This window comes from Saimiri boliviensis, chromosome 5, assembly GCF_048565385.1.
Source record: "Saimiri boliviensis isolate mSaiBol1 chromosome 5, mSaiBol1.pri, whole genome shotgun sequence".
Classification (NCBI taxonomy): domain Eukaryota; kingdom Metazoa; phylum Chordata; class Mammalia; order Primates; family Cebidae; genus Saimiri; species Saimiri boliviensis.
The window spans coordinates 133,952,230-133,973,536 of NC_133453.1; the positions used below are offsets into that span (position 1 = coordinate 133,952,230).

The 21,307-nt window shown below is 39.0% G+C and overlaps 2 protein-coding genes across 4 annotated transcripts in view; one reads left to right on the top strand and one right to left on the bottom strand.

Annotated features, from left to right (window-relative positions):
- TICRR (TOPBP1 interacting checkpoint and replication regulator) overlaps window positions 1-21,307 on the top strand; it is a 53,929-nt gene that overhangs the window by 24,241 nt on the left and 8,381 nt on the right. For all 3 annotated transcript variants that reach the window (XM_074400008.1, XM_074400007.1, XM_074400009.1), the window contains exons 8-17: window positions 1,845-2,002; window positions 2,827-2,927; window positions 3,847-3,940; window positions 4,027-4,106; window positions 4,279-4,518; window positions 5,654-5,750; window positions 8,970-9,027; window positions 11,588-11,734; window positions 19,438-19,528; window positions 21,056-21,114. In XM_074400008.1, the coding sequence (XP_074256109.1) occupies window positions 1,845-2,002; window positions 2,827-2,927; window positions 3,847-3,940; window positions 4,027-4,106; window positions 4,279-4,518; window positions 5,654-5,750; window positions 8,970-9,027; window positions 11,588-11,734; window positions 19,438-19,528; window positions 21,056-21,114 (1,125 nt within the window). The remainder of the gene's footprint in view (window positions 1-1,844; window positions 2,003-2,826; window positions 2,928-3,846; window positions 3,941-4,026; window positions 4,107-4,278; window positions 4,519-5,653; window positions 5,751-8,969; window positions 9,028-11,587; window positions 11,735-19,437; window positions 19,529-21,055; window positions 21,115-21,307) is intronic.
- Window positions 13,894-21,307, bottom strand: part of KIF7 (kinesin family member 7) — a 49,634-nt gene continuing 42,220 nt past the window's right edge. The window contains exon 20 of the transcript XR_012517845.1: window positions 13,894-21,099. The gene's annotated coding sequence lies outside the window, so the exon portion shown is untranslated. The remainder of the gene's footprint in view (window positions 21,100-21,307) is intronic.

Sequence of the window (21,307 nt, forward strand, 5' to 3'; positions counted from 1 at the left end):
ATTGATTCCTTAGTATTTGCTGAAACTGACCTAATACGTGGTCAAGTTTTGTTAATATTACCTGTGTACTTGAAAATAATGTGTATTCTCTAATTGTTGAGTATCTGGTTTTATACCTGTCCATACATCAAGTTTATTGATGTTTGAATATTGAACATTTTTAGTAACTTTTTTCTCCCTTTATCAAAGATGATTATATTAGTCTTCCACTATTATATTGCCTTTGCTCCTTTATCAAAGATCAGTTGAGGCCTGGTGCCATGGCTCACACCTGTAATCCCAGCACTTAGGCAGACTGAGATCACCTGAGGGCAGATCACCAGCGATCAGGAGTTTGAGACCAGCCTGGTCAACATGGTGAAACCCCATCTCTATTAAAAATGCAAAAATTAGCCGGGTGTGGTGGCATCTGCCTGTAGTCCCAGCTACTCTGGTTGTTGAGGCATGAGAATTGCTTGAACCTGGGAAGCAGAGGTTGCTGTGAGCTGAGATCACACCCCTGCACTCCAGCCTAGGAGACAGAGCAAGAGTCAGTGTCAAAAATAAAACAATCCGTTGACTATAGACCTATGTTTATGTAGGTCTATTATTTCTGGGCTCTCCTGTTAAATTGATCTATCTCTTCTTTCACAAATAACACACAAACTGTCTTGATTACTATAGCTTTGTACTAAGTCCTGAAGTTCGGTACTATCAGTCCTCCAACTTGGTTCTCCTTCAGTATTAAATTAGTTATTCTGGGTCTTTTGCCTTTTCTTATAAACTTTAGAATCAGTTTGTCAATATGCAGAAAATAACTAATTTGATAGGGATTCCATGGAATCTATAGATCAAATTGGGAATCTGAAACCTTGACAGTATTGACTATCTCTCCATTTACTTAGTTATTTGATTTTGTTAATAGAATTTTGTAGTTTTCCTCATTTAGATCTTACACAAATTTTGTTAGATTTAATACCTGGGTATTTCATATTTACAGGAGTACTAATGTAAATGGTAATGTGTTTTTAAATTCTGCTTGTATATTGCTGGTATATGGGAAAGCAATGGACTTTTATTTATTAACCTTGCATCCTGCACATTTGCTATAATCACCTGTTAGTTCCAGGAGTTTTACTGTTGGTTCTTTCAGATTTTCTAATTATGTCATATGACCAAAGACGTTTTATTTCTTCCTACCTTTAAATTTTTAACACTTACACTTGGTTTGCAGAGCCTTAAAATTAATCAGTTGGCTGGGCATGGTGGCTCATGCCTGTAATCTCAGCACTTTGGGAGGCCAAGGCGGGCAGATGGCTTGAGTCCAAGAGTTCAAGACTAGCCTGGGAAACATGATGAAACCCTGTCTCTACCAAAAATACAGAAAATTAGCCAGGCATGATGGCACATGCTTGTGGTCCCAGCTACTCCAGAGGCTGAAGTGTGACGATCATTTGAGCCTGCGAGGTGGAGGTTGTGGTGAGCCTAGATTGTGCCACTGTACTCCAGCCTGGGTGAGACCCTGTCTCAAATAAAATAAAATTAAATTAAGTTAATCACTTATCTCTGTACTTTCTCAGCCTCTGGACTATTGACATTTTAGACCAGATAATTCTTTATTGTGGGGCTGTCCTATGCATTGTAGGATGTTTAACAGCATCCCTGGCTTCTACGTACTGGATGCCAGCAGCTAACTCCCCCATCCCCCACCCCACACACACACCCCACCACCATCAGTCATGATAATCCATACATAGCCAAGCGATCCCTGCAAGGAAATAGTTCCCCCAGTTGACAACTACTGGCCTAAATAATAAAGGACTTGAGCAAGATATGATTAATCCATTTTATTTTGTTTGTCACAGATTTTAAAACTGAAGAAGAGCTACTATCGTATATATGTGAAAATTACCAAAAGACTGTGGCCACAGGAGAAATCACGTTGTATTCATGTGCTCGAAATATGATCTCAACTATTAAAATGTTCCTCAAATCAAAAGGCACCAAGGAATTAGAAGTAGAAGTAAGAGAGTCTGGATATTGTTGTTTGTCATGGATATAGTGGTTGGTTGGTTGTTGGTGATTTGGTTAATGTCTTGGAAAAAAATCTGTTATGCCACACGTGATTCAAAATGGTAAGATGAGCAAGGGAGTAAGTACAGTTCCAGATCTCAGAAGGTGGATACGGTGAACTGGTAAGGCTCAAATAAAAGAGATGGGTCAGTGGGGATAATTACATGTAATTCTCTCCTGATGAAAAGGCTTTTCTCATGTGAGCTGTATGTTAGCTGCATGATTAAGCCCGTGGTTTTTAACCCGGCTCTATTTAAGAATCACCTACAATATTAAAAAAAAAAAAAATACTAATATTGATGCCTTGCTGTCTCCAAAAAAGCTGAAACAGATCTCTGGGATTGGTACTTTGAAAAAGCCCCCTGAATAATTCTTAGGCACTGGGGGTGTTGGAAATCACTGTTTTAGACTGTGTCATTATTTTATTCGTGTTCAGTGGCCATCACGGAGCTCCTTCTCTGAAGCAAACAGGAGGATCTGTTTATGATACTTAGGCTTCTTAATCACTGCTTTGTGGAACATTTCTTTTAAGACACTTTGTAGCCGCAGGCTTGTTTAATCCATGCCCACTTGCTCTCAAAATGACTTTTTACCATGTTCTTTTTAAAGATATAAAAGAAGAATATTCATGTCGCTATTTTCCATTCAAATGAAAGAATAGAGAAATTTCTAAGGGAATGTATTTCCCTTCTTAGGGCTTTAGTCAACTGTGAAAGAAATTAGAAAGAATGGCAAGTAATATTATTCTCCTATGTAATAATTTTGTGTTTTTAGGTGAACTGCTTAAATCAAGTAAAAAGTAATCTCTTAAAAACTAGCAAAAGTCTTCGACAGAATCTAGGAAAAAAACTGGTTAAGGAAGACAAAGTTAGAGAGTAAGTAACTACCATTTTTTAAAAATTATTACTCCAAAATAAAGCTATGAGATGAGCTTGTATCAGTTTAAAATAGATTGTTTATGACACGGTGGCTCATGCCTGTAATCCCAGCACCTTGAGAAGCCAAAGCAGAAGGACTGCTTGAAGCCAGGAGTTTGAGGCCAGCCTGGGTAACATAGTGAGACCCTGTCTCTACCAATTTTTTTTTTATTAGGTGGGCATGGTGGTGTACACCTATAGTCCTAGCTACTCGGGAGGCTGAGGCAGGAGGATCACTTGAGCCCAGGAGTTCAAGATTACTGTGAGCTATGATCCCAGCACTGCACTCACTGCATTCTAGCCTGGGCAACACAGCAAGACCCTGTCTTTAAAAAAAAAAAAAAAAAGATTGCCAATTGCATGAAAATGCTTTTGTAGCCAATTTTTTTTAATGTAATATGCAGCTTGAATCACCTATTTATTTAATAACTATATCAGGGTTTTTTTGTTGTTACTTTGTTTTTGAGACAGAATTTTGCTCTCATTGCCAGGGTGGAATGCAATGGTGGGATCTCGGCTTACTGCAACCTCTGCCTCCTGGGTTCAAGCAGTTATCCTGCCTCAGTCTCCCTAGTAGCTGGGATTACAGGCATGTGTCACCACGCCCAGCTTATTTTGTATTTTTAGTAGGACAGGGTTTCTCCATGTTGGTCAGGCTGGTCTCGAACTCCCGACCTCAGATGATCCGCTCACGTCGGCCTCCCAAACTGCTGGGATTACAGGCAGGAGCCACCGCGCCCAGCCTATATCAGTTTTTAGAGAAGGTACTGGCTCTTCTTCTTTTTGGTTGTTCTTATATAAATATATCTATGCTTAAGGAAGGAGCTTTTTGTTACGTTACATCCAAAGTAGGCCAAGTATTTTTTTTTCTCTCAAGGTGCCAGCTTCAGGTATTTCTTCGTTTGGAAATGTGTCTGCAATGCCCTTCAATAAATGAAAGTCCCGATGATATGGAACAAGTAGTGGAGGAGGCAAGTATCTAGCTTAGTGCCATGGGAATAAGCCCTAGATGCTTTCAGAGGGCATCTGTCTAGTAATGTTCTAAAATCTCCTTCAGGTGACAGATTTGCTGCGCATGGTGTGTTTAACGGAGGATTCAGCATACCTAGCACAGTTTCTGGAGGAAATTTTGAGACTGTAAGTTTGATGGTTACTAACTTAACTTTAAAATTGTTTTATCAAGACCTATTTATGGTATTGTCTCTGAATTTTGGAATTGTAGGGACGACTACTTAGGCTGGGTGAAGGAGGGAATAAAGGCAGTAAGATGGTAATTCTCTGTTTCATAATCAATCAATCTATTCCACAGGTATATTGACTCTATCCCAAAGACACTTGGAAATCTTTACAACAGCCTAGGGTTTGTGATTCCTCAGAAGCTGGCTGGTGTCCTTCCTACAGATTTTTTCAGTGATGACTCCATGACACAAGAGAACAAATCACCACTTCTTTCTGTGCCTTTTTTGTCAAGTGCTCATAGATCAGTGTCAGGCAGCACTGAATCTGATGAACTAGAGGACCTTCGTACCAGATCAGCCAAGAAGAGAAGGTAAGAGCTCGAAGAATCAAAGGAGTTGCTTGCACTGTTCTAGTTCTGATGAAAGATATGTTTCAACCACAGTCCAGTCATCTTTGTCCATATAATTTGTTAAACTAATAGCTGCCCTTATATCTGAATTAGAGAAGCCAACTATTGGAGTTCCAAATAGGAGCATCTGACATTCTTTATATTATCTAGGAAATAAGTAGTCATGTTTTTTTAACAACAGGGGTACATCCTGAGAAATGCATTGTTAGGCCTAATTTTTATTGTACTAACATTGGAGTGTGCCTACCAAAACCTAGATAGTATGCATTTTTTCATTTGGAAAAGCTCATGTCCCAGCATTGTTACTGGATATCAGTCATTTCCCCTACTTGATCTGTAAAGCCAATATATCAAGTGTCATGTATAAGGTTTCTGTTTCTTTATTATAACCTATGGGGCCATTGTCATGTGTGCAGTTTTTCATTGAATGAAACACTGTGTGACTGTATAGTGTTGATTTTCTGTTTCACAAAGCCCTTCTGTACTGTCCACATAAGGGCTCCAAGAACTAGGCCTTTTATTTTTTATTTTATTTATTTATTTATTTATTTATTTGAGACGGAGTTTCACTCTTGTTGCCCAGGCTGGAGTGCAATGGCGCGATCTCGGCTCACCACAACCTCCGCCTCCTGGGTTCAGGCAATTCTCCTGCCTCAGCCTCCTGAGTAGCTGGGATTACAGGCACTCGCCACCATGCCCAGCTAATGTTTTGTATTTTTAGTAGAGGCGGGGTTTCACCATGTTGACCAGGATGGTCTCGATCTCTTGACCTTGTGATCCACCCACCTCGGCCTCCCAAAGTGCTGGGATTACAGGCTTGAGCCACTGCGCCCGGCTAGAACTAGGCCTTTTATGAAACAAGCTTAGAGTTTTAGCTTTTTAAATTTCCCTTGATGCTTTTCATTGTTCATAACTAGTTGAATTTGTTACTTTTGAAAATTCTGCGGTGTCTTGTTTTGTTATAAATCCAGACCAACCCTAAGATAACTGGCCTTTATCTAAATTGTATTTTTACTTAGATTCTAGTTCCATTTGAATTTAACTGTGTATAACCTCTATCTAGTATGTATTGACTATCTCTTTCTATTTTTAAAAGGAAAAATGCATTAATAAGACATAAAAGCATTGCTGAGGTTTCACAGAATCTTCGACAAATTGAAATTCCCAAAGTGTCAAAGAGAGCTACGAAAAAAGTAAGTAATCCATCCAGCTTAAGATGACACAGTAAATAAGAACAAAATGGCAGTGTCTCTACTTTTAAGAGAATGAACTTTGGAGGATACAGAAATATTAAATTTTTTTATGAATGTGTATCAAACTGTAATCCAAGGAATAAAGAAATATAAACTTGTTAGGAGATTAACAGTTTTACTGAAGAGTGTGATAGTGAGAGGTAATATGAAGAAAACAGCAAGTAGAAGTTAGGAATGAATTAATTCAGAATCTTTAACGTAGATAAGAAAACTCATAAAACAGTAACTAAAATAAGCAAAGAGGTCACTAGAAGAGAATATGCAATTGTAATAGGACTTTGGTTGCATATCAGAAGGTACTTTTCAGTATGTTATATTTTACTTCAGTAAAAAGTTTAGGCCAGGTACAGGAACTCACACCTATAATCCCAGCACTTTGGAAGCCAGAGGATGGAGGATAGTTTGACACCAAGAGTTTGAGACCAGCCTGGACAACATAGCGAGACCCTGTCTCTACAAAAATAAAATATAAAGAATTAACCAGGCATGGTGGCATATGCCTGTAGGCCCAGCTATTTGGGAGTCTAAGGCCGGGGCAGGGGTCATTCGAGCCCAGGAGGTCAAGGCTGCAGTGAGCTTTGATTGCGCCACTGCACTCCAGCCTGGGTGACAGAGCAAGACCTCATCTCCTCTCTTAAATGAATGAATGAATAACAAGTTTTTTGAAATAAAAGACGATGACCATCATGAAGCCAGGAGGTAGAGCAGTCCTCCCTTATCTGTAGAAGATATGTTCCAAGACCTCCAGTGGATGCCTGAAACCTGAACCCTGTATATAGTACTGAACCCTGTATATAGTACTGTTTTTTCCTATGCATACATACCTGTGATAAAGTTCAGTTTATAAATTAAGCACAGTAAGAGATTAGCAACAACAATAATAAAATAGAACAATTGTAGCAATATAACATAAGTTAGGTGAATGTGGCCTCCCTCTCGAAATACCTTATTGTATTATATCCACCCATTTTGGGCGCCATGGTTGATTATGGCTGAAACCATGGGAAGTGAAATCACAGATAAAGGGGACTGTTGTTGTTTCTGTGGTAGTTGGTAAAAGGACTCGAGGTCTCTATTGGTTGAAAAAGAAATCTAGGTGAAATCTATTTACTAAGTAGAAGTAAAGTCTTGCTAAGGAAAAAAGGGAGACTAAAAAGACAATGAAACTTTGCAACTGCACGAACTATCTGAGAAGAGTTAAAATTCTATGAGAACTAGCTTTAGAAGCATTAGTCATTTTAATGGTGGTTTTTTCTGTTTCTAGATATTGGTAGCTTTCCTTTGGAATTGGAGGTGGGATTTCTTTTAAAGGGTTAGTGGTGTTCATTTTCTTATACTTTACCTGTGAATAAAACGCAAATCTTACGTATCTCACAATCCTGACTGAAGACTGGAAAATCCAAAAGTGAATGGCCAAAAGTTGCCAGGCCTTTATTCTCACTAGATTTTACAATGATTTGCAGATTTTTTAGCACACTTTGAAACTTGTTTTCAATTGAACAAGACAGTTTTATTCTCTAATATCAGAATTACAGCTGGGCACAGTGGCTCACTCCTGTCATCCCAGCACTTTGGGAGGCCAAACAGGAGGAATCACTTGAGCCCCAGGAGCTGGAGACCAGCCTGGGCAGCAGTGAGACCTTACCTCTCCAAAAAAATTTAAAAATCATCCAGGTATGGTGGCACACTCCTGTAGTCCCAGCTATTCAGGAGGCTGAGATGGGAGGATCGCCTGAGCCTGGGAGTTTGAGGCTGCAGTGAGCTATATCAAGCCACTGCAATCTAGCCTGGGCTTCAGAGAGAGACTCTCTCAAAAAAAAAATTGCTGAGGTCAGGATTTGATTGTTGTTAGTAATGTTTTTTCATGTCAAAGTTGGTACCATAGATAAGTGACAGTTGTTTAACTGAAAGGACCAGATGTTAAGTTTTTAAAAGAATAAATCTCAGTTCTCTGAAGGATGAATATAGTACACTTGGGAAGCAGTAAGCTTATAGATGAACTGTAGACCTATAGTATTAATTACATTAATGTATATTAATTTCTTTTGTGTATCTTAACTCCAGAAGAGTGCAATGATTAAAAAAAAGAAAAAGAAAAAGGTTTGATCCTGCCCTAGTACCCCCAGGAAATGCTTACCTAGTTTTTCATTAAATTACATAGATTAACAAGGGTTGATTAACTTTCTGTAAAGGGCCAGATAGTAGATGTTTTAGCCTTTGCAGGACACGTACAGTCTCTGCAACATCTATTCAGTTCTCCTGCTGTAGTGGGAAAGCAGCCACAGGCATTACGGAAAGAAAGGAGCATGACTGTGTTTTAGTAAAACTTCATTTTCAAAAACAAGAGGTGGTCCAGATTTGGTCTGTACATTGTAGTTTGCTGACCCCTGGATAGGAAATTGGATGTATGACATATTTTTACAATTATAGTTAGGGTGTTCCTTCTCTATACATTCTTCAGAATTAATCACTGAGGATGGTTTGTTGTATGTATTTCAAGGCCCTTTTTTGTATTTACCAATAATATCAAAGATTTTTGCAGATCTGTTATATACATACATATAAATGATATAACTTAGAATGCTTAAGATTTTCCATTTTCCTCCCATCACAGATCTCTATGTTAGTACAGGTTGCGTATCTCTTACCCAAAATTCTTAGGAGCAGAAGTGCTTCCAATTTTGGAAATTTTTGGATTTAGGAACATTTGCATTACATGTACTTACTAGTTTAGCATCCCACATCCAGAAATCCAAAGTGCTCCAATGAGTGTTTCCTTTGAGTGTTTTGTTGGCACTCATAAAGTTTCAGATTTTGGAGCATTCTGTATTTTCAGATTAGGGATGCTCAACCATATACAGAGAGGAAAATGGAAAATATACAGAGAATAAGGAGATCTTCCTTCCTTATTCTTGGAATGTCTGTATTGGATGGGGATGTAATTTATTTAACTGTTTCACCCTTTATGGGCATTTATAGTGTTTTATATTTTGTATTATAGTGCAGCAGTGAGTGTCTTTGGAACATTAGTGTTGTGCATATTATTATTTTTATTATGGATCCCTATAAATGAAATGCAAGAGTCAAAGGGTTCATGTGAAATTTTTATTTCAATGAATGCCTATTTAAATTTTCTTTTTGGGTTTTCTTATCTTTCAGGAGAACTCTCACCCTGCTCCTCAACAGCCTTCCCAGCCAGTGAAAGATACAGTACAAGGTATACTGTTTTCTCAGTGTATATATTCACTAGAATGACAATTTTTTTTTTTTATTGTATGTATTTAAGCAGCTGCTTACAGTTACAAATTACGGCTTTGTATGACTTGGCTAATAAAATATGTCCAAATACCAGGGACACATTCCCCTAGGAATAGCCTCAAAATACTGCATTTTACAAAATGACTGGTATGAAATTTTTTTTTTTTTTGAGATGGAGTTTCACTATTGTTACCCAGGCTGGAGTGCAATGGCGTGATCTTGGCTCACCGCAACCTCTGCCTCCTGGGTTCAGGCAATTCTCCTGCCTCAACCTCCTGAGTAGCTAGGATTACAGGCACGTGCCACCATGCCCAGCTAATGTTTTGTATTTTTAGTAGAGACGGGGTTTCACCATGTTGACCAGGATGGTCTCGATCTCTCGACCTCGTGATCCACCCGCCTCGGCCTCCCAAAGTGCTGGGATTACAGGCTGAAATCTTTTTTTTTTTTTTTTTTGAGATGGAGTTTCGCTTGTTACCCAGGCTGGAGTGCAATGGCGCGATCTCGGCTCACCGCAACCTCCACCTCCTGGGTTCAGGCAATTCTCCTGCCTCAGCCTCCTGAGTGGCTGGGATTACAGACACGCGCCACCATGCCTAGCTAATTTTTTTGTATTTTTTAGTAGAGACGGGGTTTCACCATGTTGACCAGGATGGTCTCGATCTCTTAACCTCATGATCCACCCGCCTCGGCCTCCCAAAGTGCTGGGATTACAGGCTTGAGCCACCGCGCCCAGCTAGGCTGAAATCTTTTTAAAAAAAACAAACAAACAAACCACTGTCATGAAAGCCAGAAGAAAGGAAAAAGAAAAGAGGCAGTGGAACTGTTTTAGATGAATGGAGTTTAAGCATGACAGCTAAATGCATTCCATGTTCCCTGCTTGGATCTTAAATTTAGGGGAAAAAAATACTAGAAAGGATATTATTGAGATGATTAGAGAAATCTGAAGAAGTGGTATATGCTAGATAATATTGTATGAATGTTAAAAATATTTTGAGTGTAATAATGGCATGGGGGTTATGGAGGAGAATGTCCTTGTTCTTAGGAGATACTTGCTGACCTTTAGGAAGTGAACAGCTGCAGTGTTTGCAATTTACTCTCCAGTGTTTAGGAGGAATATTGTACATAGAGAAGGAAGGAGAAAACAAATATTGACAGTTGGTGAACTTTAGTAATGGGCATATGTTTGATTTTATTATTATTTGAAACTTTCCGTAGACATTAAACTTTTCAAAACATTGGGAAAAATAGGAAATAACCAAGTTTAGCTTTCAGGTCTTAAATCAGTTTCACCAACAGCCTAAGTTAGGTAATAGGAACTCCTATAATGGAGATAGGGAAACAGTTTTTAAAACTTTGATATGTGTTATTGATGTCCTTGATATTAATGTTTATGTCATTGATGGGTAAACACAAGGGTTGCTACCAGTTTGTGGATCTTAGATTATTTGGTTTGGGTTTAAATGATTAATCTTTGAAGAATTCACCCTTAGTGAATTTTTGAATCATTTCCACCAGGCTATCCTGCTTAAGATTAAGGTATTGTCTTGCTAGCTTTGCCAAGTATTTCTTGACTTTTCAGCTATTTTTTCTAATTTTGAGTCTAGATGATCAGAACTTTCATGCATTGGAGGGAAGAAAATTTAAAATGGTCCAGCAGCTTAGTAAAGTAGTCAGAAGAAGAATGAAATCTGTAGAATTGAAAAGAACAGTTTCTCTATTCAATGCTGAGCTGAATACACAGCAGCAAAAAGATCCAAAATGAGAAAAATAATCATAACATGGGATACATTAAAAGGACCATGACCTGTGTTAGCCATCCTCTTACTTATGAATTATGTTCATTTTACAATGAATTAAGCTTCTAACTTAATAAGTAGTGTGGGCCTTCCTCATGTTCCTGAAAAGTTAGATTTAAATTGAATTTGTAATAGAATGATACAAACAACTGTATACCAACAAATTAGATAACCTAGATGGAATGGAAAAACTCGTAGAAAGATACAAACTACTAAAAACAGACTTGAGAAGAAATAGAAAATCAGAATAGATCTATAGCAAGTAAAAAGTTTCCATTAGTTATCAAAAACTACTCACAAATAAATGCCCAGGACTAGAAGCTTTCACTGCTGGATTCTATCTAGCCTTTAAAAAAGAAATTAGCACTAGCATTTATTATGGTCAACTGATATTCAGGGTACCAAGACAATTTGATGGAGAATGAAAAGTCTTTTGCACAAATGATGCTGAGACAACTGGTTATCCACATGCAAAAGAATGACATTGGACCCCTCCTACCTCATGCAAAATGACATATTTTAAAAATTTTAAATTCATAAAAGTATTTTTTAATGCATTGTGGGGGTATACTGTTTAAGGAAACCTTATTAGCAAATGTGACTATAGCAATAGTTTCCTTAAGCAGCTTCTCTGTTTTGGTTATCTTTTCTCAGATATGGCATTTATTGATGATAATCTTTGGCTTTTTCTTTTTCTTTTTTATTTTTTGATGCTTTCAGAAGTGACTAAAGTTCGAAGAAATCTTTTCAACCAGGAAATGCTTTCCCCTTCAAAGAGATCACTGAAGCGGGGGTTTCCTAGAAGCCATTCTGTGTCAGCTGTGGAAGGTCTAGAGGATAAACTTGATAACTTCAAGAAGACCAAAGGTACTACATTTCAGAATAGCTAGGAAAAAGAAAGGGAGATTCTGTAAGATTTGTATTGATATACCATCTTTCTTTCCTGATTTAGTAGTAATGTGGGTCTTCTTCCCTCTTTTCTCTTTCAGTATAGCTAAAGGTTTGTCAATTTTGTTAATCTCTCTTTTTTTTTTGAAACAAGGTCTCGCTCTATCACCCAGGCTGGAGTGCAGGGGCGCAATCTTGGCTCACTGCAGCCTCCGCCTCCCAGGCTCTAGTGATTCTCCCACCTCAGCCTCCTAAGTAGCTGAGACTACAGGAGTACACCACCATACCCAGCTAAATTTTTGTAATATTTTTCATAGAGATGGGTTCTCATCATGTTGACCAGGCTGGTCTCAGACTCCTGAAGCGATCTGCTCTCCTCGACCTCCCAAAGTTGCTGGAATTATAGACATGAGCAAGCACACCCAGTCACTTTTGTTAATCTTTTCAAATAATTTACTTTGGTTTATTGATTTTTCTCTATTGGTTTTTTTTTTTTTTTTTTTTTTGAGACAGAGTCTCACTCACCCTGTGTCCCGGGCTGGAGTGCAGTGACGCGATCTCGGCTCACAGCAACCTCCACCTCCTAGGTTCAAGCGCATCTCCTGCCTCAGCTTTCTCAGTAGCTGGAATTGTAATTGTGTGCCACCTTGCCTGGCTAATTTTTGTATTTTTAGTAAAGACAGGGTTTTACCATGGTGGCTGGGATAGTGTCCAACTCCTGACCTCAAGTGATACCCGCCTTAGCTTCCCAAAGTGCTGAGATTACAAGGGTGAGCCACTGCATTTGGCCTCTATTGGTTTTCTAATCTCAGTTTCATTTTCTTCCCTCTATCGGCTTTGATTTTTGTTTGCTCTTTTTTTACTTTTTTAAGGTAAAGTTTAAGCTATTTACTTTAGATCTTTTTTAATAAAGCACTGCTTTAGGCATATCCTATAAATTTTGATATTTTGGTTTTCATTATCTCAAAATACTTTCTAATTTCCCTTCTAATTTCTGCTTTGATCCATTGATTATTTAGGAGTGCATAAATTTCCACATGTATACTTCCCAAATTCTCTTCTCTGTTGTTTCTAGTTTCATTCTATTGTTGTAAAATATACATTGTATGATTTCAGTCTTTTTAAACTTGAGACTTACTTTATGGCTTAACATTTGGTCTACCCTAGAGAACATTCAAGGTGTGCTTAAGAAGACTATGAAGGGTTCTATAGATGTGTGTTAGGTCTAGTTGATTTGTGGTATTATTCAAGTCTTCTGTTTCCTCGTTGAGCTTCTGTTTGTTTATTCATTATTTAAAGTGGCATATTAAAGTCTCCAGCTATTGTTGAATTACTTATTTCTCACTTCAGTTCTGTCAGTTTCTGCTTCATGTATTTTGAGACTCTGTTTTTAGGTATATATATTAATAATTATTATGTCTTCTTGATCAGTTGAACTTCTTATCAATAGGTAATGTACTTTGTCTTTTGTGACCTTTCTTGGCTTACAATCTGTTTTGTCTGATAATAATATACCTCTTCACCCACCAGCTCTTTGCATTGGATATCTTTAACTGTCCCTTTACTTTCAACCTTAGTGTCTTGTATCTAAATTAAATCTCCTATAGACCTCATGTAGTTGGATCATGTTTTTTTAATCTATTCTGCCTATCTCTGCTTTTCAATTGCAGTGCTTATTCCACTTCTATGAATGTAATTACTAATAAGGAACAACTGTCATTTTATTTTATACCTTTTTCTCAATTCCTGTTTTTCATATTTAGCTAATTTTTTGTACTGTACCAGTTTAATTCCCTTCTTTGTGTGTGTGTGTGTGTGTGTGTGTGTGTGTGTGTGTGTGTATTTTTAAGTTATTTTCTCAGTGGTAACCTTGGAGATCACAATTAGCATCCTAAGCTTAAAACAACCTGGCTTTATGAAAAGGCCAACCTCATTTCAGTAATATACACTGTTACTATATATATCTGTCTCTTCTTCATATTGTTTTAGACTGCAGCTTTATACATTGTGTATCTGTTAATACAGACTTAAATTATATAGGATAAAAAGAACAAAAATTACCATAATGCTGGCTTTTATATTTATGTAGTTACCTTTACCATTATTTCTTCTTGTGGCTTTGAGTTACTGTCTAGTGCTTTTCATTTTAGCTTTTTTTTTTTTTTTTTTTTTTTTTTGAGGCGGAGTTTTGCTCTTGTTACCCAGGCTGGAGTGCAATGGCACGATCTCGGCTCACCTCAATCTCTGCCTCCTGGGTTCAGGCGATTCTCCTGCCTCAGCCTCTGAGTAGCTGGGATTACAGGCACGCATCACCATGCCCAGCTGATTTTTTGTATTTTTAGTAGAGACGGGGTTTCACCTTGTTGACCAGGATGGTCTCAATCTCTTGACCTCGTGATCCACCTGCCTCAGCCTCCCAAAGTGCTGGGATTACAGGCGTGAGCCACCGCGCCCGGCCCCATTTTAGCTTTTCTTACAGGGTAGGTCTACTGAGCATGAACTCCCTCAGCTCTTTATCTATCTGGAAATGTCTTATTTTCTACTTTATTCCTTAAGGACTTAGAATTTTTGATTGACATTTTTCGCCCCCTTTCGGTACTTCAAATGTGACATCCACTGCTTTTTGCTCCCGGATTTCTGATGAGAAATCAACTATTAATCTTAGTAAGCTGCTTCTCTATTGGTGCTTCCCACATTTTCTCCTTGTCTTTGGGTTTCGACACTTTGACTATAATGTGTCTGAGTGTGAATCTGTTTTGAGTTTATTCTGCTTGGAGTTCATGAACTTTTTCGGATGTGTACGTTCATGTCTTTATCAGATTTTGGAAGCTTTTAACCATTATTTCTTCAAAAAATTTTCTGCCACTTCTGGACTCATCTCCTCCTTGGATTCCTATGATATATGTGTTGGTACACTTGATGGTGTCCTACAGGTCCCTCAGACTTTGTCCTTTTTTTTTTTTTTTTTTTTAATTCTTTTTTCTTTCTGCTCAGGCTGGATAATTTCAATTACCTTATCTTCAAGTTCACTGATTCTTCTACCAGCTCAAATCTGTGGTGGTTGATCTCTTCCAGTTAATTTTTTCATTTCAGTTACTGTAATTTTCAGCTCCAGAATTTCTATTGGACTTTTTTTTTTAATTTTGTTTTGAGACAGAGTCTTGCTGTATCACCAGGCTGGAGTGCAGTGGCGCGATCCTGGCTCACTGCAACTTCCATTTTCCGGTTTCAAGCAATTCTCCTGCCTCAGCCTCCTGAGTAGCTGAGACAACAGGCATGCGCCACCACACCCAGCTAATTTTTTGTACTTTTAGTAGAGATGGGATTTCACCATGTTGGCCAGGATGGTCTTGATCTCTTGACCTCATGATCCGCCCACCTCAGCCTCCCAAAGTGCTGGGATTACAGGCTTGAGCCACCGTACCTGGCCTGGGTTCTTTTTTATAATTTCTATTGTTTTAGTGATATTCTCATTTTGTTCATACATTATTTTCCTCATTTCCATTCATTTCTTATATATGGTTTAAGTTAGCTCATTGTGCATATTTAGAAAAGTTGATTGAACATCTCTGATGAGTAATTACAATGTCTTGGCTTCCTCAGGAATGGATTCTGCCAAATTATCTTTTCTGGTAAATAGGCCATATGTTTCCTTGTATATTTTGTAATCTTTTGTTGAGGACTAGTTACTAGAGATATTATAATGTGGTAACTGCATGGAAGTCAGATTCTCTAACCCCTCAAGGATTCCCGTTCTTTGCTTATTAAGGGCTTCAGCTATTCATTTGTGCCTCTTCCAAACTATTTGTGTAAAGTATGTATTCCTTGTTGTGTGTAGTCACTGAAGTTTCTGTCTATTATCTCTGTGGTCAATGACCTGAGAAGGATTTCCTTAAATGTCTGGTTCATAAAAGGAGGTGGGGGAAGGTGTGTCTGTCCCTTAATATTCTGGTATTTGGGAGAAAGCTGCTATAGCCTAAGAGAGCTGAAACCAAGGCAGTGTCTGCACTGGTCCTACAGGAATCTGCCTGACTGACCAAAGCATGCAACCCCCAATTTTTGGAGGTAATGTACTTTGTCTTTTGTAACCTTTCTTGGCTTATAGCCTTGTCCTCACTGTCTGCCCTAGCACCAGCCACCTGCTCCTGGAATGTGGGCTGCTATCCCAATAGCTACAGCAGGGCTGAGAAAAGGAAAATGGTAGCGAGTTCATGCACATCATTCCCTTCCTAAAGATCAGCAGCCTCTCCCATCATCAAGCACTTCCTGGTGCTCAATCTAGTTCCCAGGTTCCAAAATAGTGGATTTTGATCTTTTTTTCTAGTTTACTGGTTATTTTGGTAGAGGGACTGACCCCCCAGAGCTTTCTTCTCCATCATGTTGCATAATGTCACTCCCCTTGGAGATTACAATTAAGGTATTATAACAGTCTAGTTCTCATTGATACCAATTTAACTTTGCTAGTTTACAAAAACTTGGCTATTGTATAGTTCTAATTATCCTTAGTTCTAGATTGTCATGCAGATTACATTTCCAGACATTGTATGCCCATCAACAGTGATTTATAATCATTGCTTTATATTTTAAATCCCAGGGAGGAATGCTTACAACTAAAAAACACTTTTATACTGTCATATAGTTTACCAGTGCTGTTTAACTCTTTATGTGGATTTGAGTTACCCTAGTGCCCTTTACCATCAGCCCACAGGACTCCTTTTAGTATTAATTGCAGAGTACATCTGCTAATGACAAATTCTGTTTTATTTTGTTTCAATCTGGGAATATGCTGATTTTGCCTTCATTTTTGAGCAGTCGTTTTATTGCATATAGGATTTCTGGTTGACAGTCTTTTTTCCCTCAGCACTTTGAATATGTCATCACTGCCTTTTGTCCTTTGTTTCTGATGAGAAACCAGCTACTAATCTCATCAAGGATCTATACACAATGAGAAGCTGCTCTCTGCCTTCTTTTGAGATCCTCTCTTTTTCACTTTTGATTGATTATGATTTGTCTGAGTTTGGATCTCTTTTACTTTATTCTACTTGTATTGAGTTTCTTAGATGTGTAGTGTCTTTCATCAAATTTGGGTCATTTTTAGCCAATATTTATTCAAATATTCTTTTTGCCTCTTCCTCTTTAACCTTTCTGGGACTCCCGGTATGTGTATGTTGTGCATGATGGTGTCACAAGTATCTGAAGCTCTGTTCATTTTTCTTCATTCTTTTGTCTTTATTTTCCTTAGACTGGATCATCTCAATTAACTTGTCTTCAAATTTCTTGACTCTTTCTTCTGCCACCTGAAATCTACTGTTGAGGCCCTGTGATGAACTTTTCATTTTTTAATGATTTCCATCTGTTGATAATCTCTGGCAAGTCATTGGAGTCACGTTTTAGATCTTTAGATATGGTTTGTGTTTTTTTTTTTTTTTCATTCAAAGCTACTGAAAATCAATTTTTTAAGTTCTAGAACATATTTAAAACAGCTGATTTAAAGTCTTGTTCTAGTAAGTCCAATATCTGGACTTTCTCAGGGACAGATTCTGTTGGCCGATTTTTTTTTCCCCTGGGTATGGCCATACTTTTTTGTTTCTTTACCTGACTCATAATTTTGTTGACAACTGGATTTTATGGGGGACAGGGGGTAGATGGAGTCTTGCTCTGTCACCCAGGCTGGAGTGCAGTGGTACAGTCTTGGCTTACTGTAGACTCAACCTCCCAGGCTTAAGCAATCCTCCCACCCACCTCGGCCTCCGAAGTAGTTAGCTGGACTACAGGCACGCCCCACCACTCCTGGCTAATTTTTGTATTTTCTTTGTAAAGATGGGGTTTCACCACGTTTTGAACTCCTGGACTCAAGCAGTCCGCCTGCCTCAACCTCCCAAAGTGTCAAGATTACAGGCATGAGCCACTGCATCCAGCATAGACAGTTTAAACAACATAATGAGGCAGTTTTAATAATCAGACCCACCCCACCCATGCCAGGATTTGTTACTGTTTTTGTTTAGTGACTTTTCTGAACTAATTCTTGAATTTTTGTATTCTTTGTCACATGTGGCCACTGAAGCCTCTGCTCAGTTGTCTTAGTGATCAGCTAATGAGTAGACAGAGATTTCCTTAAATGCCTGGAACCCATAAGTTTCACTGCCCCTGCTGGGGGGCTGTGTGTGTGTTGGGTCATGCCTTTAGCACTCAGCCAGGCAGTTTAGAATTCCACTTCACTTTCTGTTTTGCCAGAGCCTCAAGGTTAGCTGGAGGTGACAGCTTACAGGCTTCTCAAGTCTATACTTGGCACATGCACAGTACTACACACGTGTGGACTTTTGGATGCCTAAGAATGTGTCAGAGGTTTGCAAAGTTCCCTATGATGTCTCATCCCCAGTTTTTCCAGTTAAACTTTTGATCAGCTTGTTATTGCACCAAATGTTACCATTGCCTCAGGCAGCTGGGACATTTAACAATTGCTGCTGAAGGTTTTCATTGAATGCTGTCAGGAGAAAAGGTGTTTTACACTGGATGAGTTCTCAGACAAGCCTTGATTTGACCAGGATTCTCCAGGGAGCTGCCAGACAGGTTAATGGATGACAGTGATCTGAGAATGGAGCTTTCGAGGAGCTCCATCCCCATTCTGCCCTGCCCAGAGGCTGCTAGCTCTTGGTTTTCACTGTGATTATGGGCTGTTGATTTTTAAAGCTACTCTAGGGCTGGGGGAAAGGGTAGGGGCCAAGGCAAGTTAAAGCTACCTGAGATTCAGCCATTTTTCTTGAACAAATACTCCTTAGACTGTTGCAAAACTTCAGTTAATATCCAGAGTTCTAGAAAAGTTGATTTTTGACCATTTTTCCCGTTATCTCTGTTCCTTTATGGAGGAGAGTGTTCAGAGGTCCTTACCTCACCACTCTTACTTGCACACTCCTCTTTTCTAGTAATTTTAAGCTCACTTTCAATCAGTCCTCCCATAAGTAGCTTGGCTACCTACTCTATGAGGAATTTTGTGCCACCTAAGTTTACCTTAATAATTAACATTTATGTGGCATATCAGCATTTTTATGTATTTCATTTAATCATAAATACTAGAACCACCAACTAGGTATTAGCCTTAACAGGTGAGCAGTTTTCACTTTTTCAGGAGTGCTTATTAAATTGTATATTTAAATTGCCTTTTTGTTGTTGTTTTTTGAGATGGAGTCTTCTTGTCACCCAGACTGGAGTGCAGTGGCATGATCTTGGCTCACTGCACCCTCCGCCTCCTGTGTTCAAGCAGTTTTCCTGCCTCAGCCTCCCAAGTATCTGGACTTACAGGCATGCACCACCGTGCCTAGCTAATTTTTGTACATTTGGTAGAGATAGGGTTTTACCATGTTGACCAGGCTGGTCTTGAACTCCTGACCTTAAGTGATCCACCCTCCTCGGCCTCCCAAATTCTGGGATTACAGGTGTGAGCCACCATGCCCAACCTATATTTACATTGTCTTACGTCATTTTTTAATCTCTAATAGTGCTGCCAGACTGTTCCGTCATGTTGAATGGAGTCTGGTAAGCACAGAACTTAGCCCAAAGACCATTAAGATCCTTTCTAGCTAGGTAATAAGCCATACAGAAGTTCAGACTGCTCCCTTACCCTTATTGCTGCTTCTTGATGAAGTTAAATGACATTTATGATTTAAGCTGTTTTTACATTTTAGATTATCACAAACTGCTGACAAAGAGTGTGGCTGAGACTCCAGTGCATAAGCAGATCTCCAAAAGGCTGCTGCATAGACAAATCAAGGGCAGGTGAGTGACATCCCCGTCCAGGTTTATTCACACCCACACTTCCTCAAAGCGACCTGTGGGCCACTACTTGCCTTCTCTTGATCTTCGTGACTTAAATCTTAACTCTGTTGCTTAAAGCCAAGAGCATTCTATAAACTCTCCATGGGAACAGGAGAATCATATAAAATATACACTTGTCTGGCCTCAATTATTTTGAGATTGATCTATGTTGTTGCATGCAGTAATTCATTCCTTTTTTTTTTTTTTTTTTTTTTTTTTTTTTGCCGAGAAGTATTCCATGGAATGGATACTCCACTGTTTTTAAATCCATTCATCTGTTAACATGTGGAAGGTGGAAGTCTGCGACCCCAACTCGGCCTTTGCTAACAGAGCTGTGGGTGGAACTGCAGTTTTCTTCTGCAGCGATTGGTTGGAATAGGGCAGTTGTCTGAACGTTTTCTGTCTTGCTTTGCTTCCCTTTCCTAGTTCTTTGGCTTGAGAGCTCTCCTTCCTTAAGGCATTTCTGCTCCTGGTATATCTGGGTTGTCAGCTTCTCCAGCATGCCACCTGGGAGTGTAGGCAGCAATCAGAAAACAGGGAGCTCACTGCCCTCCTCAGGTCTCAAGGTCCCCAGCCAGGCTGCCTCTGCCTTTCAAAGTTACCTTCTATACATTATAGATAATGTCACAGGATTTTAGCTTAATTTCATGGGTAATAGAAGCACACCTCCATCTTGTCAAGAATCTATCCTGACATTATTTGTATATGGATTTTACAAATAATAAGTTTTAAGTTAAATTGCAAAAAGTGAACTTGGTGGGTCAGAGGCATATATATTTTCAGTTAATTTTTCTACAAAGTCTTTGACACATTGGCTGAAATGAAGGCTCCTCAACAGAAACTTGAATGTTGCTACTCATTACTGTGATAGTCTGATATTTTCGTATAAATATTTTTAATACATGAATGGAATTTGTAATTCTGATGTTGTAAAATTGCTTTCCCAAAAAAAAGCATTCTTACCATCTCACTTTTTTTTTTTTGAGTCAGAGTTCACTCTGTTGCCCAGGCTGGAGTCCAGTGACACAATCTCAGCCCACTGCAAACTGCCTCCTGAGTAGTTGGGACTGCAGGGGTATGCCACTGCACCCAGCTAATTTTTTTTTCTTTTTTGAGATGGAGTCTCACTCTGTCGCCAGGCTGGAGTGCAGTGGTGTGATCTCTGCTCACTGCAACCTCAGCCTCCTCAGTAGTTGGGACTACAGGCATGCGCTAATTTTTGTGTTTTTAGTAGAGACAGGGTTGGCCAGGCTGGTTTTGAACTCCTGATTTCAAGTGATCCGCCTGCCCCAGCCTCCCAAAGTGCTGGGATTACAGGCGGGAGCCACCGTGGCTGGCCTCCCTCGAACAATAATCATGTATGAGAGTGCTTACCAGCACTGGTGTTATCAGACCCTGTGATCTTGTGAAAGAAGAAGCTGCTTCTCTCTTTAATAAGTGTGAATTACAGGTGATACACAATAATCCTTGTGCATGTGGTTCCTCCAGGTCCTCTGATCCTGGTCCTGATATTGGTGTTGTTGAAGAGTCCCCTGATAAAGGAAATGGTGAGTGTTACCTCTTTTTGTTTTTAATGCAATCTACCCAGCTTCTATGAAAACCCTTCTGCATGTATTGTTACTTGGCATATCCTAAGATAATTTTACTGAAATTGTGCTGGCTCTGAGTCCACAATACAGCTCAGTATTTTTGTGTTTTTAGTAGAGACGGGGTTTTACTATGTTGGCCAGGCTGGTCCCG